The sequence below is a fragment of the Myotis brandtii genome, unplaced genomic scaffold (assembly GCF_000412655.1).
Source record: "Myotis brandtii unplaced genomic scaffold, ASM41265v1 scaffold177, whole genome shotgun sequence".
Lineage (NCBI taxonomy): Eukaryota > Metazoa > Chordata > Mammalia > Chiroptera > Vespertilionidae > Myotis > Myotis brandtii.
Genome location: NW_005356555.1, coordinates 520,969 through 544,251, shown reverse-complemented (window position 1 = coordinate 544,251; position 23,283 = coordinate 520,969). Strand labels below are relative to the sequence as shown.

Below are 23,283 nucleotides of genomic sequence, written 5' to 3'. Positions count from 1 at the left end.
TGTATCTTGCTTTTGAGTCTATGTCTGAATTTTTGTTATCTTTCTATACTTTATCTATCATGGCTAGAGTCATTGAACAGAGGAAGTATTTTGAAGTATAAGACTTGCTTTATCTGTCTTTTCCAGAAGACACAGTGTGGGTGTGGGTGTTTTCAATAAAAATTAGTGTCCAGACTCATATGGAAAATCAGCATTCTGCATTCTTTGGGTAGCGCCAAACAAGGCAAACCTGTAATGCCAAATTCCCCTCCCCACGAAAAAGAGGCCGAATGTCTTTACACATCTCCCACTAGCAGCAGATGAAGCACTTATCTTCCTACAACTTCAACAATTAAGTCCATTACTATTTTTCTATGAACAATCCCCCAACAACTATTTCCCCAGTTTAGACTTGAAATCATAATTGTGACTATATTATCACCAAAAGAAGTGAGACAATTTGCTGCGTATGATAAAACAACTGGTGTTATTATACGTTAACTTGTCATCCAGGGGTACTCTTCACATTGCAGTTTATTCTTTAGACAGTGTTTTCATATTGTTATGGCAAGTGTGATAAAAACAGGAAGACTGGAGCCACAGAAAGGGCCGTGGGTCAATATAAAGGTGATTTATTTTATCTTTTACCCCCTCTCCGCTCCACAGACTCAAATACAGCTGGTTCCTGATGGTTCTACCCTAAAACTGATCACCCAGATTTGTCCCCATTCTGTTAACAAACCCAGTTATCTCCTGCTGACCAAAGAATGACCTAGCAAAACAGATTGCAAAGACCTACTCCCCTGGATCTGTTCATCCTTACCAAGGACAGACTGTCCTTTATCAGCTAAAACTTAGTGAATATCTACCATTTGCTAAGCATCACAAGAAAATCAAGGAGTCAGAACCAATGTTCACTACTCTGAAAGCACTTAAAATCTTGCTGGAGAAACGTAAATAGCCATATGAAAAGTCAAACAGGAGTGCGAACGAGGCAATACATACACGTCGTGAATAGTGTGGTAAGTACAGTAAGTGCTCAGGCTTGGAGTGAGCAGGGAAGGCTTGATGGAATAGGAGCAGCTTCCCTGGGACCTCGAAGCTCCTGGGTTTGGACAGGTCCGTGGGGAAGTGTAAGGTCAGAACCTTGTGGGTTCCACAGACAGCACCAAAGGTCTGCATTTAGGAAGAGCAAGGGAAAAGCTAAAGGAGGTGGACTGTTGCTCTTCCTTTCTAAGGTAGACCTATTTCTCCTGGCAAAAGGGATGGAGATGTAAGGGAAGAGAATTAATTTTCATGTCACTAAGTTATCAGTTAATGTACAATCTTAATTAATCATGTTCTCCCAGAAGCGAGGTGCTGGAGGACAAAGCCTCTATCCTCCAGAGGCGTGAGAGTCACCCTTATCAGTGCAGAATTAACTCTGAAGATGCACATTTAGTTTCGAGGCTAACTACGTCCTGAAAATATTTTAAGTCCAAAAAATATCTTGGTGGGAAAGAAAAGGAACTGAGAAGGCAGAGAAGATAGTTCCAGAGGGGAGAACATCTGCATGCTTTCATCTCCAGTAAGTGTCTTATTCCTTAGTCTTGCTATTCTCCACATCCAATCCATGAATACTTGGGGGCCATCGCCACTGGGGCACAAAAACACACCCATGGGCACCACAGACACTGCCTCACTCTCTCCAGCACAGCCAGGTCCTTGTCGAGATGGCAAAGCATAACTGCAAGGGTGTGGCCCCGTCATTTCCTGCCCACTGTGCACACGTTCTCTTCCTTGTTAATGATATTTAAAATGTATATGATCAACAGGAAGCAACACATTGTGTATGGACAAAGATCTGATCCAGATAGTAAAGAGAGAGAGAAAAAAGGTCTAAGCAACCTGCCAAATTTGAAAGTGTTTATTAATAGATCCAAGGGCTGCTGTTTTTATTGGTTGCTCATTTCTCCAAGAGCAACAGAAAAAGGAGAAGAAAAATCATAGCCTGGCAGCTCTGAGGCATGGAGTTGATGTTCTTAGAAAATATCTAAGGGATTGGAGGGATGAGCTGATTAAAACTTGAATTTCTGAAGTTATGCATTCTCTCCGTAGTAAGGTATAACAACAGTACACTTGCTATAGGGTTCATCTGTACATGATTAAAAACCAGACATGAAGTACATCTTCTCACGTTAAGCACTGTCAGAGATTTCTGTGCTTGAGGACCAGCAAATGACACTAGTCTGGTAGGAGAATTAAGCACTGAAAAACATACACCATAATTTCCTGAGTCATTACTATACAGAACAAGAATATATAGTTAAACAAAACTGGACCAGTGTTTTTACATCCCGATTCTCCCTCTATCAGAGCACCTAAGAAAACATAGTGTAAAATTACTTGTTTTCTTTCTTATCCTTTACTTCCTAGACCTTTAAACTCCTTAAAAGTAGGCTTCATCCTTCTTGACATTGACTGGCACAAATTAGATATACAATAAGCGAACACTGTGCCCCGCCAACTCAAAGGAAAACAAAGCACAACAATAGCAAGTACGCACATTATATAATCAGATGCCAGGGGACATCTGGAGATATTCGCCTGCTAGCTACTTTCCTCTGAGATGAAACAATTCATTTCACACATCCTCCAAATTGGCAAGTGATGTCAGCCTAGTGATTCCTAAAGCCAGAGCGAAGTGCTGACTCATTTAAGAAACACAAATGGTGCCAGATTTGGGAGGCACTACCCATTTATTCCTAAGTAAAAAACCATCAAATCTACATTAGGATCATGTCTACATTTTGATAATTCCATAAAGGCAATTCTACTATCACTGTAAATATAGAAAAACTGAGTTTTCCATGGGTAAAGATCACTATACATACTATGTATGTTAATTTAAAAAATAAACATATATTTTTATTGATTTCAGAGAGGAAGGGAGAGGAGAGAGAGAGAGAAACATCAATGATGAGAGAGAATCATTGATTGGCTGCCTCCTGCATGCCCCTCACTGGGGATCAAGCCTGCAACCCGGGCCTGTGCCCTGACAGGGAATTAAACTATGACCTCCTAGTTCATAGGTTGCCGCTCAACCACTGAGCCACACCTGAATGTTAATATTTTAAACCCTTGAGAGCCCGAGACTTTCCAGCTATCAAAGATGCTTTCATTTCTGTAGTTGCATCTTAGTTGCATTTGCTTTCTTTTTTTTTGAGGAAAGCTGCTCCATGACACAAAAGCAATTAGGAAAAAAAAATTATCAAAAATGAGGGAGTGAATGCAATTCAAAACTGTTTTCATCTTGCTTTATCACAGTTTTCCATAAGCCAAGTAGACTAGTGAATTACCTAACCCATGGCAATCTAAGACTTAAGTGCAAAGCACTCATTTCAAAATCAAAACCATGTGAGAAAATTCAGTGGATATACAAGAACTATAGATAAACATTAGGAACATACAATTTATGATTCATGAGAGACAACTTGTTTCAGTTGTTTGAAAATTTTGAAGTATTTATAATTATGCTCTTGAGATAATGAAGGAAAAGCTCTTTTTGAATCCACCATCAGGAACTGAACTCTTAGTTCTGTACTCAACTGACTAAAATCGGGACACCCTGCAGTTCACTGACAGATCTGTGAGTAGGAGGAAGATTAAAAAAAAAAAATTGGGAGAGTCCAAACAGAAACATAAATCCTTCGGACTATCCACACACAATGTCAAACAGGACAAAGTTACAGAATTCTAAACACCGGAAGAATCCAAATAACAACAACAACAATACATAACTGGACTGAAAGCATATTTTTAAAAATGATCATTTATTTTAGAAATTTACTATAATAATCAAAAGAATAATTTGCTATAGTGCTCAGCAATGAATGATGTCATCTGCCAGGCTGTGGTCCAATCTATGTGAAGGAATAGATGGTATCATTTATGAGAGAGAATGAGCTGTACCTTGTTACATCATAGAAGAATTGCAGGTAAGACACAAGTCATTACAATTCTTAGTCATTTAGATGCGTTGGATGGTAGGACAGTTTCATTTTTCAGTCATGTGCTTTGTGGAAGTTAAGCTATCTGGACTCCAGAAATACCATTAATTTGGATAAGAAAGGTTCCACACATTCCAGGCAAATAGATCGAACTTCAGTTATGGATTTTTTCTTTTACCTGACTTATCTCTGATTAGAACTCAAGACTATTCTTTGTTCCTCCTTCTTTCTAGGAGAAAGTGGGCTGGTAGAGATGGTAATGTCAAAGGAAAAGTACTGAACCTTGGTGCTGATAGGGTTTAAGGTTTAGAGTTCAAGTGGCTGGGGCTCTCTGTTGAACTCTCTTCAGAGCTTCTCTTGGGAGTCATCAATGTGAAATTTCTCTTATTCCCAGAAGCTGGAAGCTGGTGTGATATGTTGGGTCTGAAGCTGCCTCTTAGAAGTGGATCATACCCTATAAGAACAGCTCAGACAAGCTCTACTCCTGGCCTTAGGGACAATCAATAATCTCCTCTCTTGTCTCTTCCCTTTCCCCTCCTCCCTCTGACTCTTCCTTGCCTGGGTTCCCTTTTGTTTGCTCTCAAGTGCAAGGGAGGGGGGGGGGCGTGGAGGATGAGGAGGCTTCTTGAGCTGCCCCTCTACCTTCTTCTGGTCCAGGTCACATAGGCCTTCAGTGCTTACCTGAAGTCTGGCTGAGTCACCAGAAGATTGATAGCAAAGTCTCGGGCCAGAGCTTAGCTGTCGTTAAATGTTCTTGTCCTCTGTCTATATAGCTCCTACAAATTCCTCTTAGAGAAGGAAGCAGGGAGTGATGGGCAGGAAGAACTGGGGCATCTGGTCCTTGATCTTAGACTTCTCTCACTCTGTTTGACAGAGATGCAACTAATCACAATGAGGACTATATTGGAAATGCCCCAAACGAGGACAAGACATTTGAAGTCTATATAGTTAAAGAGACTAAAAGTCATACTTCGCCATCTTATTTTTCAATCTGTGAAATGGAAATGCCTATCCTGCTCATTTAATAAAACTGAAGCTCAGGAGAAATTCATGTGTTTTACCTACAATCATATCAGAGAGCCCCAGCCACTTGAACTCTAATATGATTATAATATGTCCATGTTTTCTGTGTGAAGTTTTGGAGAAAAAATTTAGCTTTTCTCTTTAAACTTATTTGAGCTAACTGAAATTATAAAAATCAACCCAGATTTTGTATTTCCAGTGAGCATCTGAGGTCTCTTACAAGGTAAAATGATGATGTAGTTGATGGTGTATTTGTTAGATAAAAATTTGTGGCTTATAGTCCAGAATTTCTAAAAATATAAAATTAAGTGACTAATCAATATAATCATGCACAAAGTAATCTAGAAGGAAATGTTTTTTGATCATGTATTATGTATTTTCTGAGTCCAATATCTAACACCTACATTTTAAAGGTTAATATCAATATCCCAAAACATAAGCTAACATATTTGAACTTAAGGTTACATACCCTTAGTTTTAGATATCAATGCAAAGAATCTCACCAGCTCTGAAGGACTACCTTACCTTGAGTAGGGAGATGTCAGCTCAATTTATAAAATAGCTTACTCTAACACTGCCACTCAGCATAGTTTACTTCTTAGGGAAGCTAATGTTTTGAATTTGCTATTACATGATGAAAAGTCACTGGGTACATTTAAAAGCTTTTATTCCTTTATTCCTAGAAATAGGAAGTGCTATTACATCAAAGAAATTGAAAGTCTTTATTTGCTAGAAACTTCCAAATGGACATTTTTTAAATTTTACTTTACCTCACAAGTCTTATTTTTAAAAAAAATAAGTTTTATTCTTTGTAATACACCATATTATGCGCCCCCTCCCCCCGAATATAATTTAAACCACCCTATACAGAATATAGAGAAAATTGATTTCCCCAGGTAGACCTAACTGTTCTTCCTCCTTTGCAGCCATTGCAATATCTGGTTATTACAATATGATCTCTCTCTCTCTCTCTCTCTCTCTCTCTCTCACACACACACACACTGCAGCAATTATCTTATGTTTTAGAAGGATATACCCAGTGACTTTTCATCATTTTGCCCCTCCAACTGTTTCTTAAGCTCCCTTGAAACATAGATGAAACCTTAAATTATTTTGTATTCCCATATTGCCTAACACAGTGCTGGGAACCTAGTCAAATTCAATAAATATGCACTGATTAATTTGCAGTTAAGCATAACACTTCTCCCTAACCCACACATATATACAAACAGAAGCTAGAGAGTAATCTGTCAAGAATGTTATAAAAGAGATTTTTAATTGAATGGGAACTTAAACATGATCACCTCTAAATTCTCTCCCACTTTTGAAATTGTTATTTTTATATTTTAAAAGAAATGTAACTAGCACAGGACTACAACCTTTATGAATTAGAATAAACCAATATCATGAAAATATCAACATTACTAAAAAGTCACTAAACTTAAATACATTTTTAAAAATCCCTTAAAGACTGAAGTATATGAAATAGTTGATAAACATAAGCAAGCCCTCAAAAGTTCACTTGAAAATTGGTTGTTTAGAATGAAGGAAGCATTTTCCCACAAAACAACATGGAGGTTTTCAGATTGTCAGGGCAGCTCATAAAGTCCAATCCCGGGTACAAAGTCAAGCACTAACACTGTTATAGACCTTTTTCACCACTCATCATGGGGTTTACTGCAGGATGCTGGCAACAGGCTTCACACAGCATCTGTATGAAAGGGCAGTCATCGGGTCAGGGCAACCTGCTTCTCATCATGGCAGCCGACTAAAAATTTATTATAAAACAACTACATATGGCCAAAACATAACAAATTCTCAGTTCTGTAAAATACAGGGTGGGGCAAAAGTAGGTTTATAGTTGTGAGTACACGAAACAGAGTTTATTCTTGTATTATTATTTATAAATTATTGTATTATTTGCCATATGAACAACTGTAAACCTACTTTTGCCTCACCCCATATACTCCCATAGGTCTTACTGAGAAAACTCTATGACTTGGTTTATGAGGTGCCTCAATTTCTGTAGCTTTTTACGTTTCTTTGCCGTAACAGCATGATTTCTTTTTCTATACAAATTTTAGCTATGGTTTTCCAACATATAAGGGCATATAACCATATATAAATCAGGATTTATCTCTTATTAACACACTATTACAGTACATCCTTAAAGGGCTTTTCCTCCAAGTTTACTGCACAAACATAAGGCCCTGTCTCATTTCTTTGGCACTGGATTTATGCTAATTATTCTAAGGATGATGATCTGCAGAAGGCTACGGTTAATCAAAGAAAAATCATTTTGCTACTGGCTGCTTTTTAGACTTTTATAATTACCTCACATAAAACTTTCCTCCATCCATTTATAATGCAGTTTTAAATTGCATTTGCATGATAATTATTTTTAATCCTCACTCGAGGATATGCTTTTATTGATTTGAGAGAGAGAGGAAGGGGGAGAGAGAAACATTTATCAATTGCCTCCTGTGCACTCCCAGACCGAGAATTGAACCGGCAACCTTTTTGGAGTATGGCGATGCTCCAACCTAATGAGCCACCCAATAAGGGCAGCATAATTATTTTTATTAAGACGATGATTTCTTTGAGATGCTGGAGCGGATTAATTCACTCAACGCATTTGTTGGGTGCATGTTCAGTCTAAGACAAGCAGACGAATAAAGATGAACCATATATATATAAATCCTGCCTATTTGGCAGCTTAAAGTCCTGTAGTGGCAATGATATATGCTCTTAACATTTTCTGCCACACTGTGGCCAATTAACTGTCAACAAAGAGGTAATGCTAATTGCTTTGGCAGTCCCTAGGTCCCAGGTTCCAAACACTGTAGGATTAAGTCTTTTGTCCTAACTTTGACAAGCCATAATATTGAAAGCTGGAAGCTTAACTCTAAGACACCTGATATTTGTGGAAGCACGAGTGCTCCAAAGCATTAGTGGTGATACTCAATTTGGGTCAATGATGATGTCAAGCCTAACAAAGTAGATCCAAGCAAGAAAAAACTGAAAGGGGCCACTCCCTCCGGGTTCCTTCTGTACCTGCCACACTGGCCTCTTCTGTTTCTTTTGCCTGGAATGTTCTTCTTCCAGGTACCCACAGACCCCCCTCTCTCAGGTCCTTTAGTTCTGCTCAAATGTCACCTCTTCCAAGAGAACTTCCTTGACCCCCTATTTAAAGTAGGACCTCTGTCACTCTCTCCCTTACATGGCTTTATTTTTCTCAAAGCACTTATATCTGACATTGTAGTTGGTTATTTTTTTGGCAGGATCTTGCCATTTTTATCATGGCCTAACTGCACTGCCAAGAACTATTTATTATATGTAAAGAACAAATGAACATGGTTCTCATGACACATGGATTCTCCTTGCAGCCTCCCCTCACCAGGGCATTCGGTCTCTGAAAGGGCATCTCCAGGAACAGCCCTTCAGGTATCTGCTGTCTGTTCTCATGTTCCCTTCAATCTTCTCAATTTTAGGCTAAGAATACCTTCACCCAGGCCTCTTGTAAGGGTCTTTGGTCTCTCTCTTCTACTGCTCACAATGACTTCGGTTATGGTGTAAAATACTAAAAAATGCACATAGTAATTCAAAGGTCTCAGCCCCCTTCTAAGGCCATTAGATGGTCACTGTACATTAGCAGATGGCAAAAACGTCTCATCTACACTTCCCACTCTCTCACCCCCTTTATTCCACAGAACAAATTCTGGTGAGCTCCTATATGTGCCTGATACTGTTCTTGGTTCTGGGAATACAGGAGTAAATCCTACTGATAAAGCTTAGCCTTATGGAGTTTATATCAATTAGAGGTAATTTGCCAACAAATTTTTGTTTTTGAAACAAAAGGATGAGATATCTATCTTAAAGCTAATGATTTTCCACAATTATGAAATTTAGAGTTAAATTTCCCTCTTATGAAATACAAAAGAAATATTTGCATAGAGATTTAGAAGTTTACATTGAAGAAACGAATAGGATTTAGATGGAGCATCTGACTCAGAGTCTGTAAACAAAACTTGAAGAAATTAGTTTATATAGTCAGGGTGGTGTGTATGTATGTGTGTGTGTGGGGGTGGGTGGGTAGGGAGAGGGGGACCTCAAGGGTGGAGGGTTGAATTATCTATGTTACTCAATGCATAGTAAATCAGTTCCTTTCTCCATCTCCTTTTTTCCTCCCCTCCCCTCCCCTCCCCTTTCTTTTCATCCATCCCCTTATGCCATTCTATTCCCCACTACCACAAGTGAGTACTCTTCATATAAATTTTGATATGATTATAAAATTTCTCAAAAAGTCAAGTCTGAATTTTGTAAATATTGCTTTTAATTCATAATATAATTTGTGGGGATTGGACATCTTTATAATATCAAGTCTGTGCCATCCAAGGACATACAATATCTTTCCATTTGTCCAAATTGTTTTACATGTCATTTATTAGACATTTTAAAAGTTTTCTATGGAGTTCTTATGTATTCTTGGTTAGCTTAATATCTAGATACTTAATCATTTTTATTGTTATTTTTAAATGGTATCTTATTTTTTGTTACATATCTCTTAGTTGTCATGTATCTTTCTCATTGGGAGTATTTTATTTCATATTTTGAAAAGTGGATACAAAACAAACACTGAATTAATTTTGTTTTTGTTATATAAAACTAGGTGTTCCACAACAGTAGGCATTTAATAAAATAAACATAAAAATGCAGGCGTTTATAAAGGAAAACAGTAGCATAGGGGAAGAAGGAACAGCACTCTTTATGTTAAAGAGAAGACTCCAGACATAACCTAGAAGCTTCCCAGCTTTGCAATAAAAAAGTTGTCCCGATGTTGGCGGAATCCTTACCACAGGGCCTTTGTGTGGTGACTGAGAGGAGTCAGATGTTCTCAGTGAAATGAGAAAGAGAGGACTGTGAGAGGAACTGAGTGAGGGCAGAAGAGGAAGAGTGGATCTGTTTGCCTGATAGGGCCAGGAGCACCACCAAGTCCAGGGCTCAGATTTGAAACACAAGATCATCGCGTCCATATCACAGCAAACCCACTTAATAGAGACCTTTAAACACAGGTTTCGGTGATTTACACCCACAGATCAACTACAGAGAGTAAATCTCACTTGCTTCTTATAGGAAAAACCCAGTGCTCTGTCAATAATTTGTTGAGGGAAAAGATGTATCATTAATCAATAGGCAACATGATCATAACCATCCATAACAGTGAGAGCAAAGGAAATGCCCCTCATCCACTGATTGGCATTGGGTGGCATCAGAAGATCTAAAAAAGGCATTTAGATTCATGCCCTGTGTTAAACCCAAGAGGGTGAGGTGAAAGGCACTCGTATATTATTCTTGCAGCCAGGCATACACTGCACATTAAATTGTCAAGGTGACAGATGACAAGAGGTAAAGTTCTAGGGAAAATGAAAAGTATCAGTTTGAATAAACCACCATGACAAGACTTCCTAACTAAGGCATATTTTTGTTTCTAGATGTAACAGGGATTTTGAAACAGTGTTTTTCTCTTAAAATATCCACCACTATCCCTACAGATGTGAGAAAGGCTGTTCTTTAAAATTATTTTCACCAACAAATGACTTTTGTTTCATATTCTCCAAACACCCAAGTAGAATGGTGGGTGGCATGTGGGTATATAGATACTCTAAAATAGAGGAGGTCTTCATTATAAGGCTACCCATTAGTGCTATCAGCGATTTCATCTGTGCTCTGAGTTTCACCTTTAACAATAGGCCAATCTAAGTATGAATTTCTGAGCTTCGATCTCTAAATTGAGATTGAGCAAAAGAGAAAGATATACTAGAAATCCAGACAGTGTGGGACAGAGGAGGGGGAGGGAGACAGAAGCAAAAATTCAGGGCACATTATCAAAGTGAGCTCCTCTGAAATCACTCTGGCATCTCTATTATTTACCAACTATAGTTTCCAGTGAACTGTTTGTGAGCATTTTCTCCTGAAGGCCATTGGCCATGGAGTTGGCACTATTGGCTCCAACTCAGAGAAGCAGAAGTTAACTTCAGCCAGTTTGCTCCTGGTGATTGGGTTAAGTCTGCAGGGACTTTTTGTAGGTGGTTTCAAGCCATTGAAATCATTCTCTCCACCTCCCTTCAAACACGCCGCCCCCCCCCCCCCCCCCCCCCCCCCCCCCCCCACACACACACAATTCAGAAAGCAGGAAATGTCTTTCCTGTATAATGGTCACAGAGCAGTCCCCTAGGGCTTCCAGGGGGCTTGTATCTTCCAGTTCCTGTTTCTGGTTTCTAACTGCTAACTCTATATTTGGTAATGGCCTGCCTGTGGGCTGTTTTGGATTTGGTATTAATAAGATAACCTGAGTCACTGAGCAGAGATCTAAAGCAATCTTATTTTTCCAGGAGGCAACGTGTTGACCTTTGAGGATTTGGTCTATTTTATTAAGTGTGTTGAGTTTTTGAATAGTGTTGTTTATAGCACAGCGTTGGGTGTTTACACGATTGGTCCTTGAGGGTGTATGACTGTACCGGAATAGGATACTATACGCACTCGCTTGCTTTACAATGAGTTTATATTTGTTTCTTATGTGGGCAGATGTAATCTAAGCAGTGCTCTTTATAGTATGCGCTCTTATTCCGTGGCAGCCTTGAAAATAGCTATTTGCTCAGAAATGAACAAATACTTGTCAGATGAGTGAGACAAGAGTGTGGATTCTAATTCTTTTACATCAGGGCAAGAAAAAAATCAACACTGTATTGGCAAATAATAACTTCCTCTTTCCCCCAGTATTTTCAAAGCTGTGTAGTGTTAAATCGTTAGGAACATAATCTTTTAGGAGTAAACAGAGAAAGAATCAACTATTATTTGCCATTGGAAGAAGTCATTTAGAACAGTGGTCGCCAACCTTTCGGACCTCATGGACCACCAGTGGTCCGAGGACCACTGGTTGGCGACTGCTGATTTAGAAAACAATAAAAAAGTTATTGGATTACTATTTTATCACCAATCTATGCTCTTCTCACCCTACCTGAGATTTGATTTGTCCTGTTTTCAAACCCTAAGAATTAATTTGTTGTATAAAAAAGATCAGAAACAATGATTGCATTTTCACTTTATAAAGGGAAAATCAAATTCGTGCACCGGTGGGGTCCCTCAGCCTGGCCTGCACCCTCTCATAACCCGGGACCCCTTGGGGGATGTCAGACTGCTGGTTTTGGCCTGATCCCCGAGAGATATAGCAGGGCCCGAAGCGGCAGGCGGCCGGGAAGGAGCCCCAGCCTGGCTGCTCCTGCAGCGCCCGAGCCCACTGCGCCTACTGCTGGCTTCTGGCTGGGCTGTGCTCCCACTATGGGAGAGCATTTACCACCAGGGGGCAGCTCCTGCATTGAGCGACTGCCCCCTGGTGGTCAGTGCGCATCATAGTGACCAGTTGAGCGGTTGACTGGTCGTAATGGTTGCTTAGGCTTTTATATAGATAGATTGTAATATCACCTTGTAAACAGGAAAAATATTTGAGCATCACAGAGAACCTTTATTTATGAAGTTATCAGTCATAAGTCAATTATCACAGTAGGGCTAAAATAAGAACTTACATTTTCCTAAGGAACATTCACTTGTTATATGGATACTGGTTGGTTTTACTTCCTTTAGTAATTTGCAACATATTTCCTTTTTAAAAAATATGTTTATATAGTTTGAAAGTTACTCTTTTTTATAGCAGGTAAATAATTTTTAAAAAAAATCTAAACTGTCAAACAGAAAAGTCACTCTTTTTATAACTTTCTATTTTAAACCCTTAGTCATTTGCATTTGTTTTTATATTTAAAATCCTGTTCTACAAGCCCACAGTTGGCCACACAATCTGTACAACTGTAATAGTTCCATAATACAGTGGGGCCTTGACTTACGAGTTTAATTCGTTCCCTGACGGAGCTCGTAACTCAAATTACTCGTATGTCAAATCAAAAAGTGAACGAGTGAGACACGTGATGCTGGGCTGATGTTGTGGCGTTCACTGTGACATTTGCTGCACCAACTAGCGGTGGGGTATCTGAAGCTGGCTCGTAACCCGAATTTTAGCTCACAACTCAAAGCAAAAAATCGGCCGAGAGACGGCTCGTATCTCGAAAAACTCGTTAGTCGGGACACTCGTAAGTCAAGGCCCCACTGTATTCCATACCAGTGAGCACAGGGGTGAAAGACACATGCTACAAAATCATCCTGAGATCTGAACCCTTGCTGCTTCCCTCTTGGCTCTGGGGCAAGTTGCGGAACCTTTTATGTTTCAGAACTATCTTCTACTTCCACAGGTTCATTCTGGGAGCTAAAGCACACATAGGTCCTAGCACAGGGTCTTTACCAATGTCACTCAATGCAAGCGCTATTAGCACTCTAGATAGGACGGGATGTGTGAGGAAATGCCCCTAAATGCCATCTGCACCAATTAATGAGGGCTTTGTGACACAATCACACTACAGGGCTTTGTGACATGATTCCACTGACTTTTTTCTTCCATTCCTCATTCTAAAATATATATTTAAGCCCGGCTGGTGTGGCTCAGTGGTTGAGCATTTACCTATGAACCAGGAGGTCATGGTTCAATTCCTGGTGAGGGCACATGCCGGGTTGCGGGCTCGATCCCCAGTGTGGGGTGTGCAGGAGGCAGCCAATCAATGATTATCTCTCATCATTGATGTTTCTCTCTCTCTCTCCCTTTCTCTCTGAAATCAATAAAAGTATTAAAAAATAAAAGAAATATGATTTGTAAAATATATATTTAATTTTGTATACTCATTCTTTGAGACGAGGCTCAATTTTTACCTCCTCAAGTCTCTAACTCCCAGTAGCTGAGATGATAGCGTCAAATTTAAGGTTCTAAAGGCGCTTATACACCGAATGACATTGCTTATGTATTTCTATGCTCTTTAGACTATTAGTAACCTGATGGCAGGGGCTGCACGGTATTTCTCTTTCAGGGTCGATAGCCCCGCACAGTGCCTGCTATATCACTGGTGCTCAGAGATATGTTGAATAAGACGGTCCACTCCATAAATGTGCTGAGCCTGGTGGTCTTCATATTCTGATGCAACATTCCTTTGGGGCATCTCAGTCTCTTTTCAGAACCCTGACATCTCAGACTACATTTCCTGTACACAGTCAACTGCCTCCATTTTCTTTTGAAAGGCTGGAAGGATGAAATAGGCCTATGTGTGACGGGCCCAGGTTGGGTTATGTGCCTGAAGAGTGGGCAAAGAATGTGGGTGGTGGTGGGGGTGGGGGTGGTGCAGAGTAGGGTGCTAAGTGGAGCGAGAGAAGAGCGTCTGTACAGCAGAGACCCACGATGGGGGCTGGGCCTGGGGAGGTGATTCTGACCGGGGGCCAGGAAAGATGCTGAAGTTGTGCTGGAATCCCCTCCTGCAGTCACTGCGGCACACCTCCCAAGTGATGTTCATTACAGATATTTTCATAGGCACATGCTCTCCTTTTGTGTTCATTTTTTCCAAGTTCACTACTAGCTCTTAAAGATTTCCTGTGAGGTTTCTCTTTTCTGCATTTCCTCCTGCCATGGACTATGTACACAGAGAAGCGAACCTCGTGCTTGTGGCGGTGCTGGGTGCTGGGTACAATGACAAAGGAAGGCGGATGTGCAGTCTTCCTGCTGCTCTGTGTCACCTCCCTCTGTTTCCCGAACTGGCCATTCCAAATCTTTGCCCTTCTCCTTGAGGATCCTACTCTGCTCGCTTCCTTGTTGCCATGTCCTGTCTTCCTCACCCTCAATCTCTCAGCACACGTGCCACTTTCTACTCCACAGAAGCCGTGAGGCATACACGCCCGTCTCTCTCTGCCTCTCTCCTCCCTCTGCCCCAATAAAATGCACCTATACCCACCATTCCAATGTTGGGGGAAGGTGCTCCCTCGACCAAGTCAAGGATGATCCTCCAGCCTGGTTCCATCACCTCCTTCCTCCTGAGATGATCGCTCTTCACTTCCCTGATCTCCTGCGTCTTGTAACCAACTGCCTATTTAACATTTCTACTTGGGGAGCTAACACATATCTCTAACTTAACATGCTTAAAACTTTTTCCAGTTGCTCAGACCTAACCACTGTTAGAGTCATTTTTTATTTCTCGTTTTCTCTCATACCTCACATTCCATCTTTCAACAAATCTTAGTGATTTTCTTTTAAAATATATCCAGAACCACTACTTTAATCCTGGTCCAAGCCATCTGCTTCATGTCTTGCCTGGTTTATTGTGGTGGCCTTCTAAATAATCCCCTGCTTCTGTCCTTGCCGCTGCACTGCACTCTCAGCACCTAGAAGGGTCCTGTTCAAACCTAAGTCACATACTGACTACCCTCTGCTCAGACTCTTCCAAACATGTCCCATCTCACTGAGGGCAAAGCCAATACCTTTACAAAGACTCCAGGCTTCTCCGGACTTCATTCTTCTCCTCCACTCACGCTTCTCTGGCCTCCTGGCTTTTCCTTCAACATGTCAGGGATGCCCCTGCTTCAGGCCTATAACATCACCTGGGGTCCTTCTAGGTTCATCTCCACATTCAGACTTACAAGAATATCACAAACCTCCCTCAGCACCAGAATCACTTAGAAAGGTAGAGGATGGAGTCACAGCTTGCCAGCACGGTGACATCAGGCTTCCCCCTTTGGGGGATCTTGTCACTGTCTGTGTAGTGGTCCACGCTGCTGCCCAGAAGCTAGGCTCTTCCTGAGCCTCTCCTTCCCGGATCATCCCGGGTGCAAGGAAAAGACTTCCACTGTAGGCAGAGTCTGGATTTACCCTGGCTTAAAAGCCTTATGTTCCAAAGGAGCCCATATCTCTTGTAACCCAATAGATACCTCTTCCACGTGTCAAAGGACATGCCTAGTTACTAATGTCACCACAATCACGGAAGTTCTATGCTATGGCTTCCTACCAGCCCAGCCGCCGTTGACCAATCAGCAGTCACTTACATCATAAACAATGTTGCCTAGTAACACTAACATTCTACCTTTATCAGATCTCCAGAAACACAGAGTTAGCAAGCTGAGAAAGTAAATGTCAAATTCTCCCACAGAAAGGTCCTGTGTGAACCCTCTGCCTATGTGTTCCTTGCTCTTGCTGTTCCCTCTGCCTGGAAGGCTCCTCCCCGGACATCTGCATGGCCTGCTCCTGCACCTCCTGCAATTCCTTGGTCTAAGTCCCCTTCAGGTCAGCCTGTTTGAGAATTGCAACACCTAATCTCAGCTGCTGGGACCTCCTACAGTCCTCGTATGTTTGATTTTTTTTACATTGCCCTTATTACCTTCTAACATATGTAATTTACTAATTGATTTTCCTTCTGCTGCTGGTTTTTTCCATAGAATGTAAGTTCCCTAAGGTTGGGACATTAATTCTTTTATTTTTTCCCCGCCTGTATTGATAATTCTTGGCTCCTAGAACAGTGCCTGGCACACAGTAGGTTCTTCAACAACTATTTGTTTTATTTATAGATGAATTTATGCCTTTCCTCTCTTTCAAACTCTAGGTTTTCATTGCTCTTTTTTTTTTTTTTTTTTTTTTTTTGGAGAAAGGGAAAGGGCAACATTTTTTCAGCCAAGTAAAAGGTAGCATGGTGTTAGGGATTAAGAACAGGAAAGTTGGGGCCAAACTGTCTGGATTTGATAAGGGCTTTGCCACCCACCTTGGGAGGATGCCCAAAACGCTCTGTGCCTGAGCTGTCTCATTTGTAAATGGGGATAATAACAGTACCTCCGTCTTAGGATTGCCATGAGGATGAATGAGTTAAAATATATGTAATATGTTCAGAATAATGCCTGACACAGAGGAAGCACTACGTGTTAACTAGAGTTAAAATCAGCTTTAAAAAGGCCTTTATTTTTACTCTGCACCACTTCTATTTTTCTCTCTTCCAAACCCCTCTTCCTCTCAGCTGTTTTACCTGAAAGTCACATCTACCCCACAGCCTTTTGTTTTCAATTACAGTTTACATTCAATATTATTTTTTACTGGTTTCAGGTGTACAGCAGAGGGGTTAGGCCAGGGGTGGGCAAACTTTTTGACTTGAGGGCCACAATGGGTTCTTAAACTGGACCGGAGGGCCGGAACAAAAGCATGGATGGAGTGTTTGTGTGAACTAATATAAATTCAAAGTAAACATCATTACATAAAAGGGTACGGTCTTTTTTTTTTTTTTTTCATTTCAAACCGGCCGGATCCGGCCCGCGGGCCGTAGTTTGCCCACGGCTGGGTTAGGCAATCGTATACTTGACAAAGTATTCGTCCTAATATTTCAAGTACCCAACTGGCACTGTACATGGTTATTACAGTATTACTGACAATATTTCCTATGCTGTAATCTACATCCCTGTGACTATTCTGTAAATGCCAAGTTGTACTTCTGGGTGCAAACGGTGAAGGGATTCTGAAGTACCTTGCCCCAGCCTTTACTTTAACTTCCATCCACCCACTGAAACTAAGATTTCTAATGGCCTAGTTGCTACTTTTCTCTCCGTAGTCCATGAACTAGTTGCACTGCCTGCCATCATTAACCACACCTGCCTTTGACTTCTGAGCCCCTCCTCCCGTTTCCATCCGTTCTTACAGCTGCCCCTTCTTACCAGTAGTCTTCTTCAGTTGCACCCTTTTTTCTTCAATCACTCTTTAATGTTATCCCTAACATCATCTCACTGGCCAGTTCCCCTTGAGTGATTCCATTCACGGGCATGGCTTCAACTCTCATGCTGATGACACCCACTGAATTTCCTGAAGGTGCCCTGTTCTTTCTCATGTCCATGATTTAGAACTTCCCTTCCTCTTCCTGGCACCCTCTCCACCCTCATCTCCCTCTCCCTAACTTCAGCTGGTTGTCTAAATTTTAATACAACCATCCCCTTTTCTCTTGTTCCCAAGCCAAGCACTCCTCCTTTGCACTCCCTTATTACTTATGGATACATCCATCTTAGTATAACACAACCTTTCCTGATTGCCAGTTTATTCAGTTTTACCCCCGAAATAAACACTCTCTCTCTCTCTCTCTCTCTCTCTCTCTCTCTCTCTCTACACACACACACACACATATATATATATATATATACCCTCAAAGTACAGTGCCTGGCACATAGTAGGCATACAAAAATTACCTGGATTCAATATATGAATACATAGCATCTATACAGAATAAATTTTGATTGGGCTACCTTTTAATTCAAAACTAAACAATGGATAAAATTAAGAATGATATCTCATAAAAATGTTCTTCCAGAAAATATTATCAGGGGTTAGTGAAGAGGTAAAGAAAAGAGTTCCATTTTGACAATATAAATGGCGCTGTGGCTATACATGCTAGATTTTACCATAAAGCCAACTTTGAAAGATAAAGGACTTCCTTTAATGTTAGCGACATCAAATACTATTTGACTCCCCTTACTTCTGTTTGGGCCCAGTGAAACCTTACGAGTACCATATTTACCTTATTAGGAAAGTCCAGTAAATCAGGGATTCAGGCTCCCTGCCATGATCAAAAGCATCATCCATAAGGACTGAAGAGCAACTAACATTTACTTGGTGAAAATCACAGAGCCAGCTCTTGTAAGGGTTTCAATGACCATCGTGCTGTGGCTCCATCTGACATGAGTCTAGGCACCTACCTGTAAAGTACAACCAAACACCCCGATCATCAGCATGGCCACGGAGAGGTAATCGGTGAACACATCCCACCACGGCTTCAGCACCCGGAAGGCAGGCTGCTGCTCAGAGAACTGCCGGAACTCTGTCACGGGAATCATGTTTCTGAGAAAGGAGAGATTACTGGTGAACTCATTGATCTGCATGCACAACATACTCCATTGTTAACAGTATTCGAGATGCTGCTTCAACCCTCCAGAAATAGTGATCTGAGTTACAATAGTAGTGATCGCGGCACGTTGGTGTTTTCATTGACTAAAATAAGGGGCCTCACAGGAAAAAGACAAGTTCCTTCACTCACTACTGTCCAATAAGCTGGTTCCCTTTGGCTCCACATGGACCAGACAGTCCATGGCAGAGCAGTCTCAGAATCCATTATTTCCTGGATTCTCTCTTAAACAGAACAAGAGGGCACCAGAGAAAGCAGAGCCTAGCCTTAGAGATATTTTTGCTATTAATCTTACCATTTTGGGTTGTTGCTTTAAACTATTTTGTAAGTGTCATCTCAGCATTGGTTTTTGTTCATTTTCTACTGTGCCCTATAGGTTAAGTATTTTGCTTGCTCTTTGGGAGGCAAACAACTTTGCCATATGGTCCTTGTCTTGTAAGAGGGAAGATTTTCATTGATGGTGGTAGTAGGGGTAGAGGGGGACTGGGGTGATCTTCACTTTGTTGCAAGCCCCTCCCCCTTTTTGGTCCCTGTTCTTTTGACTTGATATCTTTTTCTATTCCTGTACTTATCACATTTTACTGTAAGCCCCAAACTTATCCTTTATCTCTTTTGAGAAATCAGTTGGTCCTGAAAACGTCTTACCTCTATCTAAATGACAGAAGATAAATGAATAGGCCGCACTGGAGACTCTGGGAAAATGGGAATCGGCCGCATCCTTTTCTTAGTCTGTATTCCCCTTTCTCAGCGCTCAGTCCCACTGCTTTTATTAAGATCAAGGACTTGAAGCTACTCATCCTGCTACTGTGAGAAGGAATATTCTTTCCTTACCTTAAGGCAACAAGAAAGAGTGGCCAAGGAGGACTAAAAGGAAATTTTTCATCCTTTTGCCATCGTTGGATCCAATAATCTAGCTCACTACTACATTTGTCCTGGTTATTAAAGAGTCTAATTAAGACAGGGGGAAGGCTACATTTAATGCTTATTCTCCCAAGCCTTCTTTGTTTCCTGGAGCTCTCTTCCCTAATGCTGAATTAAAGGCTGTACAATAAACAGCGCAAAGAAAAGCCACTGTTCTTTGAATTTACTGGTGGTTATCTTTGGAAACCATTATAATGTTACCCATTCTGTCTTGCTGCTTTATCTGACCTTTTCTTAAGCAGCAATATGTCTTCCTCTTGGATTTGTTTCTTAATACAGTGTTGAAAATTCAGCTGCTTGGTGTAGCTCTCACCTAAGACCTATCTACTTGGCATCTGTGCATTTGATATGACTTCCTTATTTTACCAAAACACAACTTTCTTAATTCCATTTTGTTACTAACACTAGGCTGCAAGCTATTTGAAGGTAGAACCTATGTTACACACATGCATTCTCCAAAACATGTTGTAGGTAAGCCACACAAGCTAAATAAATGTGTATTCTTAGTGCCATTAAAATTCCAAACTAGCTCAAAGTTTGATTTTTCTGACACTTCATAACCTCTTTTCTCAATGAATCATTGCAATCTCACTGCCCTGAATGTTTTCAAGTCATGGTTGTTCCAGCAGTAGTCACAAACAGACACCAGCTCATCTTAATTTCCAAGCTTGCTTCAGAAGCTATCATCTTCTATTTCACATCCCCATCACTCACCGCAACGTCTGCGAACAAGAAACCCTCAACACTGTCTGTTGAGTAAATAAATGAGTGAATTCGGATGATTGTTCATGGAGCAACGCTTGTCCAAATCAGATCTGGGGTGGCCCTACTCTGCTGCAGTGACAAGTTCAGTACCTGTGCTCTAGTCCACCTTCTTTGATAGATTTGGTTGCTGTGTCCTTCATGATAGGTTGCTGGACACCTTGGAAGGATTTGGGCTTACTCTTTGAAGTGGGGAGCAATTTCAGGAATAAAATGCACCTATGTAAAGAACTGGTTCTCAAACTTTTTAATCTTGTCCTGGCTGGTGGTTAGAGTGTCGGCTATCACACCAAGGGTCACAGGTTCAATTCCTGGTCAAGGGCATGTACCTGGGTTTCAGGTTCAATACCCAGCCTGGTTGGGACTTTTGTAGGAGGCAATCAATCGATGATGTTTCTCTCACTTTCCCCCTCCATCCCTCTCTTCCATTCTTTTAAAAATCATGGAAAAATATCCTTGGGTGAGAAATAACAAAAACAAAACAAAAAACCCCAAAACTTTTTGATCTCAGGACTCCTTCACATTCTAAAATAGATGGGGTGCTCAAAGAGCATTTTTTAAAATGTGGGCTGCACTTATCAACATTTACTATATTAGAAGTTAAAACCAAGAAATTAAAAAAATATATTAACTCATTTAAAATAATAAACCCATTTCATGGTAACATAAAATATGCTATAAAAATAATTATATTCTATAAAACAAAAAATAAGAATGGCATTGTTTTACTTTTTAAAAAAATATATTTTATTGATTTTTACAGAGAGGAAGGAAGAGGGATAGAGAATCAGAAACACCGATGAGAGAGAAACATCGATCAGCTGCCTCCTGCACACCCCCACTGGGGATGTGCCCACAACCAAGGTACATGCCCTTGACTGGAATCGAACCCGGGACCCTTCAGTCCGCAGGCCGACGCTCTATCCACTGAGCCAAACCGGTTAGGGCTTGTTTTACATTTTTGCAAATCTCTTGAACATCTGGCTTAATAGAAGATAACTGGGTCCTCATATCTGCTTCTGCATTCAATCTGTTGAAATATGTTGTCTTGATTAAAATTTATGAATCAGATACATGTTTGGAAAAGGGAGAAGTACCTTCATAGCCTTTTCATATAATTGTGGATATTAATTTTTGATAACATATCAAACTGACTTGGTTAGCTGCAATATGGAATCTGAAAACTATCAACTTTTCAAACTCCTGATATTAATACTCATTCACCTATCTTGCACTTTGAATAGATCTTTTACCTACGCATGATTTTTAACAATATGCATTGGTCATCTGGAGAATATTAGATCGCTGAGTTATGTAGCTCTTCCAAATGTTTACAAATTATATTAAAATTCATGCTCATGCCCTGGCCGGTTTGATCAGTGGTTGGAATATCTGCCCATGGACTGAAGGGTTGCAGTTTTGATTCCTGGTCAAGGGAATGTACCCTGGTTGTAGGTTTGATCCCTGTTCCTGGTAGGGGAGCGTGTGAGAGGGAACCAATCGATGTGTCTCTCTCACATTGATGTTTGTCTCTCTTTTCCCTTCCTACATCCCTCCACTCTCTCTTTAAAAAAAAAATCAATGGAAAAAATATCATTGGGTGAAGATTAAAAAAAATCATATTCATTAATATCACCACTACTTTCATCAGAAATGCTTTTAAGTAATGCAAAGCTGTCAAACTCATAGTGGTGAGTACAAGATTTCCAAAATTTTAATCATCATTTGAAAGTCTGAATTTCATTTCTGGCAGCACGTATAACTGATATATCAGTTGTTCTTTTTAAAGTGTCATTTTGTTCATTTTGAAAAAATATCTTCCACATACTGAAGTCTGAATAATCATTTGTTTCATTCAAGTAAAAATGGTGAAATATGATAAAGGAGCTAATTCAACTTTCAACTCAAGTAAGGACTTTCTCTTGAGACACCCATTATACTTATTTTATATGTCCTTCACCCTCACCACAGGGTATTAATACAATATGCAGTCAAGGGTTGAGAGTTATTAAAATCGTAATTTTACTGCTTCAATGAGGACATTACATAAAACTGGCCATTTTTTTTAAAGCAGTGTGTGCAAATGAAGACTACAATCTCTATAGTACAGTCTGGTGCCTCTATTTTGATTCATGCTAAGACACCTCACTCACCATCGCTTTTGTACCACCAGTGAAAAAGGCAAAAAACATCTTAGCATTAAAAAATAATTTGGGCCCCGCCTGGGTGGTTCAGTTGGTTAGAACATCATCCCATACACCAAAAAGTTGTGGGTCTGATTCCCAGTCGGCACATACCTAGGCTGAGGGGGAAGAACCGATCAATGTTTCTTTCTTACATCAATGTTTCTTTCTCTCCCTTCCTCTCTCTCTAAAAATCAATAAAACATATCCTCAGAAGAGAATTAAAAAATAATTTTGACCTTGTGGACCCCTTAAAAAGGTTTAGGCTACCAGGGTTCCATGAACCACACTTTGAGAACCACTAAGATAGAGGCTCATGTTCCTTTATCTATAACTCTCCTTGAAAAAAATCCTGGGCATTCATTACAGGTGAGGTGCCCCAAGGCTTTGGCTGAATTGTCTTCACAGGCATCATTCTCTTAACATGGAAAATAGACTAAGAATCTAAGAAACTTAAGGGTTATCTACTGCTTCCTAATATTGGCACAGCCTAGTTAAGATGGATTACAAGACTTGTTAGAGAAACAGCTGGTCAAAATGACATAGCCTTTCAGTGTTATCACTCAACTCAATGTAAATAAC

General features: G+C 40.4%; 1 protein-coding gene across 3 annotated transcripts in view; it reads right to left on the bottom strand.

The window, feature by feature from the left end:
- The window catches only part of LRRC8C (leucine rich repeat containing 8 family, member C), a 53,035-nt gene that overhangs the window by 14,108 nt on the left and 15,644 nt on the right, over positions 1-23,283 (bottom strand). The window contains exons 1-2 of one of the 3 annotated variants that reach the window (XM_014537346.1): positions 19,131-19,744; positions 18,630-18,771 (exon numbers count right to left, since the gene is read on the bottom strand). In XM_014537346.1, the coding sequence (XP_014392832.1) occupies positions 18,630-18,767 (138 nt within the window). In that variant the 5' untranslated portion in view covers positions 18,768-18,771; positions 19,131-19,744. The other 2 variants (XM_005863357.2, XM_005863358.2) reach the window with 2 other exon arrangements.